General features: G+C 40.0%; 1 protein-coding gene across 2 annotated transcripts; it reads left to right on the top strand.

Moving 5' to 3' along the window:
- The first annotated feature begins 1,020 nt into the window (after positions 1-1,020).
- cops4 (COP9 constitutive photomorphogenic homolog subunit 4 (Arabidopsis)) lies at positions 1,021-11,277 on the top strand. Of its 2 annotated transcripts, XM_064307529.1 has the most exons (11): positions 1,021-1,363; positions 2,206-2,285; positions 2,393-2,544; positions 2,967-3,070; positions 3,508-3,661; positions 4,899-5,049; positions 5,873-6,043; positions 6,354-6,469; positions 7,610-7,654; positions 9,802-9,886; positions 10,291-11,277. In XM_064307529.1, the coding sequence occupies exons 1-11, from the start codon at positions 1,290-1,292 to the stop codon at positions 10,422-10,424; spliced, it is 1,266 nt and encodes a 421-aa protein (XP_064163599.1). In that variant the 5' UTR covers positions 1,021-1,289; the 3' UTR covers positions 10,425-11,277. The 2 variants fall into 2 exon arrangements, with proteins under 2 accessions (XP_064163599.1, XP_064163600.1); XM_064307530.1 differs by lacking the exon at positions 7,610-7,654 and having other exon boundaries at positions 1,023-1,363.
- Positions 11,278-12,071: the final 794 nt, after the last annotated feature.

Below are 12,071 nucleotides of genomic sequence, written 5' to 3'. Positions count from 1 at the left end.
AGTTTTCGAAACCGCTAACTGACCGGCTGACCCATGCTTTGTCTTTCAGTCATAAAGTCAATATTATTGCAAAACATTCTTTTTGCTTACATTTCCATATGCCTATTTGACCGAACTCAGGCTTGGCATACTTATTATCATTCATGTAGCAAATATTTAGCACATTTCTTGTGCGTTGATGTAGCCTAATACTTTGGATAATAGTTCCAAGCCACCAACTATTTGGTCTGGAGGCTTTTTTGATACCTGTGACATATATCAATAAATAAAATGCATTATAGCATTAAATTGCTTAACCTTTGGGTTGACCCGTTTTAAACTTTTATTTCATGTGGAATGACACTTTTGAGAGTTGTATTTCATTACCAATGACTAAACCAGAGTAAATTTGTGTCAAAATAACTGAGAATGTCAGTTCAAACAAATATCAATAATCTACTGCATGAAACCTTGTTTCATTTTAGTTTTTGCAGATAAACATTAATTATGCCTACCGGCTTTCATTATGGTGTATTTCTTAAATATCTAAATCACAACTTTATCACATAAATGACACTTTCATTGTTAAATGTGATCCAGCAAAGGTAAATGGCATATTGATTATATTGCTTGGAATTGAGATAGAGATAGCTATGATTTTGCATAAATTTTATTTCTGTATTGCTTTAAGATCCCAGTAATGTCCAGGATACATTTGACCCAGGTTAACTGTTTCACAGGTGCAAATAAGTAAAGAGAACACAAATGGTTAAAACGGTGACACATTTTGTTGGAATGTTTTCCTCGATCAAAGGATGGTAGCCTACAGCTTGTGGTATAATGATCTGTTATCCACTCCTTCCGTTGCTCCCCAAAGTTACCCGTAATCAAAATGCGGTAAATTTCACTGCATACAATTTAGGAGCGACCAGTACAGGGGGAGCCATAGACATATGTATATGGGGAGAGTGACACAGGGGACATCAGCACTACATAGATCCACGATTGCATATTCCCTCAATGGCAAGGAGAGGGCGCGTTACTACGATAAGTGTCTGAAACTTCAAAATATATTTAGTTTTACAAGCCAGGTAGTTAAGACTAGTTTGTCTCTTCATTTACAACCTCTAACAAATTATTTTCTGTACTCTGTGTTAATTATAAGCAATAGTTAGCCTACCAATCTAAAACGATATCAGATTTAGTAATTTTTGCTTGGAGGACCAAGGCGTTGTATCGATAGCTACTCCCCGAAAGGATGTGCCCTCTTGACGGTTCTAGCACTCGTTGTTGACATTTCGGTGGAGAAAATGGCGACCGGAGTCAGGCAGGAGCTTGCACAGCTTATGAATTCCAGTGGATCTCACAAAGATCTCGCCGGGAAGTAAGTATGAGTCAAACGTGAATCTAAAATAATATTTGCGGGAAATAAAATGAAAATTGCGTATCAGTCTTTTTTTTACAGGTTTGAGCATACCGCTCGAATGGCTGACACCTCGGCCGTATCATAAGCCGGCTAGCTGCTCACTAAGCAGACAAGCTAACGGCCGCACATCAGCGCGTGTTCTGCCTTTTACTTAGCTGGCTGTATTCCTGTTGGATTCATGCAATAAAAACTAACGGGTCCATATAATTTAATAAACCAATATAAAGCTGTCACGTCTTGATGTTTATTCATTTTTCTAATCGTCAGTGCCAAATCATTGTCGTAGCTAAAAAGCTAGCAAGTAATGGGGGCCAAGTAACGTCAGTCTAATGGAATCTAACGTTATCAGTGTTTAAGTAGCGTTAGACGGCTAACGTTAGCTTGCTTGTTAACGTTAGCTGACATCGCTATGTCTTCCTGGATAAACCTCTTAAATGAGTAGGCAGCTATATTAGCTAGCTAGCTAGCTATCGCACTGTTGCAGCAAACAGTTAGCCAGGCATTACTACCTCGCCACTACTACGATGACTTTCTTTTCGCATTTAGGCTACTGAATAGGTTGCGTTAATAAGAATTTACTCTTCACGTAGGACCTAGGCTATGGATGGCTCAACCGTGTAGCTAACCCTGACCAACATATAATAAAGTAAAGTAGCTAGTTGGCTTGTTACCTATACCAACGTTAGACTACCTGCTTAGACAATCAGGTTAGCTAAGTTATCAAACGTTGTCTGGTTGTGATAGCATCTGGTGCCTTTTTTACTTCTTTTTCTGAGCTAAACCCAAAATGTCGTTTTCAGATATCGACAAATCCTGGAAAAAGCAATTCAATTCACAGATGCTGAACAACTGGAGGCACTAAAGGCATTTGTTGAAGCCAGTAAGTAAGAGTTGTCTGACTGAATATGTAGTGGCCTTCCATGCTGGCTGTAGCGGCCCGTAGTCTGACACTGTCTGTTCAGCTCATCTATTCTCTCTGTCTTGCAGTGGTCAACGAGAACGTCAGTTTAGTCATCTCTAGACAGCTACTGACCGACTTCTGCACCCACCTACCAAATCTCCCTGACAGCACAGCCAAGGCAGTCTATCACTTCACCCTGGAGAAGATTCAACCCAGGGTCATCTCTTTCGAAGAACAAGTCAGTGACCTTTGCCATTTAAGCCTTTATTATAAGCGTAGATTTCTCAGTCAGCCAACATCCTGCATTTTTTATAATCGGCTCTGTCAGCTTGTCTGTGTTGTGTTGTACAGAATCACGATACATAGTAATTTACTGTTTACGTTGACTCTGTAGTGCAATAGTTAGGACAAATAGTCTGTACGTCAGGAATTGCTTTTTCAGTTGCCAGTTAGGGAGCAGTCCTTGAACACTTGAGTGAGGTACTTTACCCCAGAATGCTTCAGTATCTGTTCAGCTGTGTGTAAAAAGGAAAGCTATATGAGCCAGTGTATTAAGTTGCTCTGGATAAGAGCATCTACTAATGCCTAAATTTAATGCTGTGGTTTAAAAAAAAATGTTGTGCACCAAATATCCTGATAACTGGTCCTTTGATCTCTCAGGTGGCTTCAATAAGACAGCATCTAGCAACCATTTATGAAAAGGAAGAGGACTGGAGAAATGCTGCTCAGGTCCTTGTGGGGATTCCGCTGGAAACAGGACAAAAGTAAGTTGTCCCAGTCAGTACAATTAAATCAACATAATTTGGATCAAAATCATACGGACACCTGTATTATTCTGTGTCACTGCCTATTATGTAGTGCATGGGTGCATCTTTAAGAGAGTGTGGGAAATTATCAGAATGCTTACGTTTCCTTTCCCAGTGGCTCTCTGTGGCAGTTTGAACATCATTTGAATGTGTTTTTTGATAACCACTTTCAATGAAATCATCCTCACTCTGGAGTGCTGTAGCAGTCTCCCACTGTGCATTTGAACCCGGGCATCTTGGGTTAGAAACTCTGTCCAGCTAAAATGTTTAGCCTCTAATGGTGACATTTAATCAGTAACATAGCTGGCAGCCAGATCAGTGACTGAGATAGCTTCAGTGTCACTTCTGTGAATAATTATCAGCTGGTGAATGTATTTTTCCCTATTTTTGACCAGGCAGTACAATGTAGACTACAAATTGGACACATATCTGAAAATAGCCCGTCTCTACCTTGAGGATGATGACCCAGTCCAAGCAGAGGCCTACATTAACCGAGCTTCCCTACTCCAGAACGAATCCACCAATGAACAGCTGCAGATTCACTATAAGGTGCCTGGGATTTTTCATACTGTGGCAATTCACATGTAGTATGTATTGGTGTCATTAACGATGGGAGAGTGAGGCTTCGTGAGACTCAGAATGGGTGGAGCTAACTTGTGCTCTCAATTGCTCTCTGGTTTTATATAGAGTATAGTCAATGGATTGGTTCATGTGAGGGGCTGGCTGCAGTACCCCCAGGTGTGAAGGTTTTTAAATTCTCTGCCTTTTTGATTACCCGCTTCCTGTACAAGTCCCGAAGCTGGGCTTGCTGCACCCCAATAACCTGCTGGCCACCTTGATCAGGTTTGACTGTTTTTATTTGCCAGAGTAAGGCCACCAAACCAAGCTACAATACAATAGGCAAGAACACTTTCAATAGAACACTGGTGAAATAAAGTCATTAGGACATTGCGCACCCTGAAAGAATTCATCTTTCTGAGAAAGAAAAAGCACTGCTGGACAGTTTTACATACAGCATCAGTATTGGGCTCAAAACACAGCTTATTGTCAATGACAGCACTCAAGTATGAAGTTTGGTAACTGCGACAAAGCATCTTTCATTTATTATTACACATATGAAGACCATGTAGTTGGGCTTCATCTGTAGGCTACCGTTTTAACAGACAGTTTAAGTGTAGCAGGCAGAAGGAACAAACATTACATTCTCCAGCGCCCAGGTGATTACATTGCCAAAATTCGTTGGAATTTAACAGCCATCTGAACGAATATTATTCTGTACTTTCACATTGTGGTAGACATTTTGATCTCATTTGTTTTGAATGTGGGCGAAAAGAAACCCGTTCACATAGCCTTGAGCTTGGAAAAGCATTGCCTGTTGCATCAGTCACATTTTTATTTTATTGATTATTCATTCGTTAACATCAAAGTTAAAAGATGAAACGAGTTATTGTAAATTTGCATCGCTTTACAGTACACATCACATGGTAGTAAATGGAAGGTAGTTTGTTGATGCTGTTATGGAAATGGAAACCCTGCAATTCATTTTTTTTCACATTGAAAAAACAGTTACGTAGTACAAAGTGAACTTATGAATCTATTGGTGCCCAACAAATAATGGCAACTGAGAAAATCTTAGTATTTTGACAACAGCTGGTGGGCTAGTGATAAGGACAAAAACTGCTATACTTTGGGATGCCGAAATTCCAGGTTTTTGTGGATTTCAAGTTCAGCTGACACAATAGTTGCAATGGTAGTTGGAACCTCATGCTCTTGTGGTCCTTTACAGGTATGTTACGCCAGAGTCCTGGACTACAGGAGGAAGTTTATCGAGGCTGCGCAGAGGTACAACGAGCTGTCCTACAAGTCCATTGTGCATGAGAGCGAGCGGCTGGAGGCCCTGAAACATGCCCTTCACTGCACCATCCTGGCCTCCGCAGGTACCCCTACAGGCTTCTCTGCTGCCGTTAGATCCATCAAGGAAACTGGACAAGCATCCTGCTGTTCCCACAAAGTCATGCAATGTGGTCCAAGCTCCAGTTTTCTTACATAGTGAATGTCTATTTTTGTCTATTTTTTCTAATTCATTATTAATTAATTTACTTTATTCAGAAGAATTACAGATCTATAGTTCTTAAGATACCTCAAGTATTTGTAGTGTTAGTCTAATTTGGAAGTACATCCAGTACACCCCCCCTTCTTGTTCCATCTAAGTAGCCCAAATTTGCAGTAGTTGGAATCTGAGACCTGACAACTGGTGTAATATGTTCTGCTTTCTTAGTTTTTGTTAGAACTCCAGCAGCAGCATTCTGAATGAGCTGTTTCTGTCTAAGTGCTTTTTTGGGAAGGCCTGAGAAAAGACTATTACAGTAGTCTAACCTACTGGAAATAAAAGCGTCAGTTAGTTCTTCTAGATCTCTTTTGGACATGTATGCTCTAATTCTTGCTATGTTTTTAAGATGATAATAGGCCGATTTTGTTACTGACTTGATGCGGCTGTTAAAATTTAGATCTGAATCAATAATAACACCAAGATTTCTGACTTGATTTTTGAACTTTAAAGAAAGGCAATCAAGATGAGCCACAACTTTCAGCCTTTGTTTGTTTAGCACCAAAGACAATGACCTCAGTTTTTTCTTTGTTTTGTTGGAGGAAATTTTGGCACGTCCAGTCATTGATTTGGTCAACGCGTAGACGCAGCAAGTCTATAGGAGTATAAATGAGAGAGCTATGCATAATAACACGTCTGTATGTCTGTCCCAGGCCAGCAGCGCTCCCGCATGCTGGCCACCCTGTTTAAGGATGAGCGCTGCCAGCAGCTGGCTGCCTACGGCATCCTAGAGAAGATGTACCTGGACCGGATCATCCGGGGGAACCAGCTGCAGGAGTTTGCTGCCATGCTGATGCCCCACCAGAAGGCAACCACGGCCGATGGTCAGTGTCCCCTTCCCCCTCCTGTGCTGTCGCTGTCAGTGCCCCTCCTTTATTTTGTGCCAGTCACATCCAACGCCAGTACATGTTTAGTTTTTCACAATTCGACATTTGTGTCAAAAACCATGAGTGGATATAATTGACAGTTTTGTGTGCTTAAAACTGAAGGTCATGAATTTCTAATATTGCCCTGTCTGGGAGGATGGCTTGTCTGCTCAAATGGATATCTTACAATGGAAATCTTGTATGGAAGCAGCAGTGGTGATCTCTGTATCTATCCTTTTGTATTTCCATCTCAATATCGCTTCTGCAGGCTCAAGTATTTTGGACAGAGCAGTCATCGAGCACAATCTTTTATCTGCTAGCAAACTCTACAATAACATCACTTTTGAAGAGCTTGGTGCTCTGTTGGAAATTCCTCCTGCAAAGGTAAGCTTTTAGTAGGATATCTGCAGTACAGTCTGAGTTCTTTTACATATTATTGTGAAATTTAATCTGAAATCGGAGACTTCTGCAAGACTTTCTTTTCAGCTAGAAATGGGGACCAGAATTTTAATTCCAATTTAATTCTGGAATTTGTGCCTTTAAATTAAATTAGTTAGTGAGATTTTTAAAATAATGTTTTATTTTAAAGTAATGGGAACAATTTTTCGTAGCAATAAGGGTATATTCATTATATTTGACCGAAACTGTGCTAACTTTTAGTGGTATATTCGTTCTAAATGATCAGTTTTATGTGGAGTTTAGTCAATTATGTGTAATTTTACGGGACAAGAAACACAGCTTTAAACAGTCCAGATTATTTCAAGGTCATACCATATGACCACAATATCGCAGAAATTTTTTTTTGATACATGTGCTATGCGTACATGTGTACAGTACTAGTGCGTCTTATGAGCTCATTTTGTTAAACAAAAATGGTGTTGTGCATTATAATATGGATCTGATAATAATGCAAATAATTAGTCTCATTATACTTGAGGTAAATAATACTATGTTGCACAATGTCAAATGATCGTTGTAAATAATTGGCATAGATAAATTATTGTTAATTTAAGTCTCATATTGTAGCCCTTATTATGATGGTTTAAAATTCCAAGTTACATTTTTCAGTAGTTTTAAGCACATTTAATTTTTAAAATAATATTTTGAATGTAAGTATTCAAAATATGACTTTGAATACAAAAATATGTGTAAAATCATGTGCTCTGGATCTGTTTTCACTTGTTTAGTCCTGAAACACAGATTGTATATTTTATGGAGGCAAACACTGGCAAGCAAGCTTACGTCAATTACCATTTTTACTTGGCTAAATAAAATATTTCTTAAAGAGGTAGAAATATAAACTATAAATAAGAAATCGGAGGGCTCAGACAGTGTGCTAAGCTATATGAAACATGTACGCTGGAAATAAATGCATCAGTCCATGGAGTTGTGTTTTAGGGAGGCAATGTCCCAAAGAGAGAGGGGAATCCTTACAGCAATTTTGTTCTTATGAAATTGTCAGTGTGAGTAGCAGTCTCACCGTTGCCCAATGGCTTGTATTTAAACATGTGTGTCGTTGTGCAGGGCGAATGTCCTGATGAGGATGCCCCTGGTTACAGATGCAACTTGGTAGGGAACAAATACACTACTTTACTAATAAATGAAGTGTGAACCAAAACATAGAGAAAAATCCAAATTGAACATTCTGTTCTCTCAGTGTCTTAATTGAAGACAAGAGACCTTAAAAATGGAATGTGCACTCCCCTTATAATAGCTATATTATTTAGAAAATATCAAGGGCCTTTACTGAACCATAAAAATAGAATGGAAAACTAGTCACAAATTAACTGTTCATCCTCATCACCATTTACCCAGAGTTTACTATACAAGCAGAGTAATTAGGTCACTTATGATTGTTGTAGTTTCAGACTTAATTTGCACATTACATAGAAAAGTACCTGATGCTGTTTATTATTGGCTATCCTGAACCTTTTGGACAGGTGGGTTTAGTTGTAAGCTTTTGTTAAAATTGTACTTTTCCTTTTTTTAATACATTTTTTAATTTATAATGATAACACCTAATGTGGCCAGGTAGACCTTGTTACAAAGGGATCAAAAGTTTTTCATTGTTCAGAATAAAAATACTCATGGGTAAGTAAGGAAAGAGTACCTCTTCAACTGGAAATTGTGTGACTATCCAGAATCTAGGCTGTTGAGGAAAGACCAGTCATGGCCAGAGTTTTGACTCTATCTTAGAAAGAATGGCCAGCAGCTGCCTAAATCTGTTCATTCATTTTGCAACATATTAGCAGTAGTGACATCACAGATACATTCCACAAATAGCACTTGCTGCTACATCATTCCAATGCAGCGTTCTCCTCAAACTATGTAACAGTGGTGCACCACCACCTTATGAATTTGCAACACCACTTTGCAGTCTCCCTTAACTTCCGTAAAACTGATAGCATCAGTTGTAGTATCATTTGATGTCATGACAGACTCATGTCAAAACAAATCTTGAGGAGAACCCTGCAAAGATCATTCCAGTAGAGTGTGCACAAATGTACTACTTTTGTTTTCTTTGCTTTTCTGCACAATAAAAAACTCTTCCAATTTCATAGAAATTTTAGAAGCCAAATCCTTATCTAGGGTGACTTGCACAGCTCACATTCTGGAAATGATCCAATTTCTATGTGGCTTGAAATTTGCTGATGTAATTCTTTCTCAAGTTTCATGAGCAGTGCCTCATTTGCGAACTGAGACCTGCATCATTCTCTGTGCAAGTCCTGATAACAAACTACTTCATCAAACTGCCAGTGCACTGGAGACTTTAGGAAAGGAACTGATTATAATGTTTTTAAAAGCATTTTACCTTTGCAATTGTGCTTCCTGCTGAATTTAGTGGTTGAGGAGGATGCTCTAGGATTTTGTGTGACGCAACAATACTGCATCATGGGACACTATATCAGTCAGAACATACTGTCAGATGTGAGGACAAAACTGCAGTTATAATTGAGTGGGCTCAAGCTTATGTTTTCAGTTGGACTAATTTATATACACCCAAATTATAACGGGAGTGAGCTATATTTAACAGCTGGTTTGGGTTTGATTGAAATTAAATGCATTTGCAAGTACAGATAACCCATGCCATGCACACTGCATTCTTGTTTAAAGAAGTTTGCGGCATTTTGCACTGTACTGTATGTAGACTAACCTCTTAACATTTCATCAGTGATTGAGTACTTCAAATCATTTCACATGCTGTATTTGGGTATTTGGAACATGCCACATGTTTTGATAAATGATGTACCTTATTGCAGAGGTGGAATTGGAGCTCCCAATGCATGTAGTGTAGTGGTGCCCAATCATGTGCCAGGAAGGGCCTAGAGTATGCAGGTTTTCATTCCAACCAATCACTACACCTGCTGATTTCACTAATTAACACACCTTCAACCAGTAGGACCTTATTAGTGAAATCAGCAGGTATAGTTACTGGATGGAATGCAAACCTGTATACTCTTGCCCCTTCATGGTACATGATTGGGCACCACTGATGTAGTGTTTTCAGCTTTTCCTGGTTTTACTACATCCAGTTCAGCGCACTGAGTGGAACATTCAGTGGGCGTACATTCAGTACTCCAAACTGAATGTGGTAAAACTTGCATTGGGAGTGCTGTTTCTGCTCCCCGTTTGTTCTGGTGTTTGTGAAATGAAAGCATCTGTCTGATGGGGAATGCTGTAAAATGTCAACAAGCGTGTCTTTTCGCTATGGACAGGCAGAAAAGATCGCCTCGCAGATGATTACAGAAGGCCGAATGAACGGCTTCATCGATCAGATTGACGGCATCGTTCACTTTGAAAGTGAGTGGGACAATAGTAGCGGGGACGGGGGAGATCTGTTGTTTTTGTCTTTATTAGCTCAAATAACTCAAATAATGAGGTTTAAAAACTTTTTTCCCCCTGTTGTTATTCCCTCATATCCACTATGCATCCTTCAGGTTTTGTTACCAAAGAAAAGCTGAGGGGAAGATTTAGCCTAATACAGATTACTGTCTTTGACACTTTTCTTTGTGCATATTCTAGTAAAAATGTAAAAAATAAGGAGATTTAACTGATTTTTTTAAATGCACAGGGCGTATTCACCTTTTGAATATAAATTTGAAATGTTCAAATGCTGAATTGTGTTCTCTTGCACCTAATCTATCCCTGTTGTGTACCTCAGTGAGCCCTGTGATTTCCCATTTGTGTCTCTTTTACACCATCAGCGCGTGAGCCCCTGCCCACCTGGGACAAGCAGATCCAGTCGCTGTGTTTCCAGGTCAACAACCTTCTAGAGAAGATCAGCCAGGCGGCGCCGGAGTGGACGGCGCAGGCTATGGAGGCCCAGATGTCCCAGTAGCCTGGCTGCCTCGCTCCCTTGAACACTCCCCCCTAACCCATCTTTCTGATCACAGCTTTTAAACGTCCTGCCCTGCTCCGCCCCACATCAAGGTCAAAGGTCACTGGAAAATCGGCACACACCACCCAAAGCAAAGGGGGGCCTTTCAAACCCCTCTCCCCCCCAATTTGGATGTAGCAGCTGAGGCCCACTGTAGGGTTGGTGGCAGCTCCAAGAGGATGAATTTAAAGTTTTCTTAAAGCTAAGCTTTTCTTCTGCTGCCGTCCTCAAGGAGGGCCTAACATTTTGACAGTTTTTTTTTTTTTCTTTTTCCCCTGCTTGTGCCCGTTTGTCAGTGATTCCAAGTGGGCATAATGCTGGGCATTGTCTGTGTTTGTGAGCAACACAGCACCATATTCCAGTTTGATGTTCAGGAAGTCATCGGTTGTTCTGGTAGCGATGTGTAGCGGAGGCAGTGGTGTCTAATTCAGAGGTATGCTACTCTGCACCTGGAGTGTTGCTGTCCTGTCAGATCTCTTTCAGCTTCCTGCTTATCAATACCAATAACACCCTCATTTGATGACTAGTCGAGCTGATTTGTTTGGTTGAATGGCCTAATGCGGTCCTCAGATGTGTTGAAACCAGGACTTTATGTTCCAGGACTAAGTTTGTGTGCTTGGAGCTCATGACCCCAGGGTTACTGGTCTATCTAAAGCAGAACAGTTTTACTTCCTCTTACAGACATAATGTGTACCCACTTTTTTTTGATTCTAGAATAATCTGTTTTCGTGCCGCGCTTTCCCATGGTATCCTGTTAAAGAGATGTTTATGTATGGCTCCTGTACTGAGATGAATAAAACTGAAGTTGAATGAGTTTGTCCAGACGCTCCTTTGTCAGGGGGAAAGCCTAATGGTTTCATCGCCATAAAGCTGGAAGAAAGCAATTCTGGGGACAAGGATTGGTTTGAATAGGTGGGTGCATTTCTCAAATTAGGCAAGTGTGATGGCGTGTGATCAGCACTGCTCCCCAGCCACAGTCAGTGTGTTTACATGCACAGTTGAAATCGATTTACGTATATTAGTAGCTCAGTTTGGCCAAAGATGAGATTTAATTGGATTATTGTCGTTGTCCCAATATGCATGACTCGGAAAGAATCGATTTATTGACCGAGGTGTGTCTGACGAAGGCTTCTTATAAATCCTGCTTCCTCCAATTTTGTCACGACTTTTTTGAATAGTTCTCCATTCCGAGTTTTTCTTCCATCCATGTATTTTAGGATATTTAATATTTAGTTGTGATAGTATGAAGTTCTCCTTGTCTGTCTAGAAATGTGTTTTTTTCACCATGATACTAGGGAGGGCAAAACTGAGCTTTAGAATGTCACCAGCAGTGTATGTGCGTGAGCTCGACAATGCATTTCTCACAGAAAAGGTCGTTTGTCGCCTTTTTTTAGTTCATTACAGTGGTGATAGAAGTGACAATAATTAAGTGGTACTATGCTGTTAGCCTTTATTGATCGCCGTACACGGTTAATGTGAGTAGCTAGCACAATCGGACAGCACTAACCTATAAAAAAGTACTTTGAATGGTACTTGCTCACAAAAAAACATTTGATTATAGTCAGCGGCACCTAAATTCTCTGTCACACCCTCAATAAACAGCAAAAG

Source organism: Anguilla rostrata, chromosome 14, assembly GCF_018555375.3.
Source record: "Anguilla rostrata isolate EN2019 chromosome 14, ASM1855537v3, whole genome shotgun sequence".
In the NCBI taxonomy this organism is placed as follows: Eukaryota; Metazoa; Chordata; class Actinopteri; order Anguilliformes; family Anguillidae; genus Anguilla; species Anguilla rostrata.
This window is presented reverse-complemented; position numbering and strand designations above follow the sequence as displayed.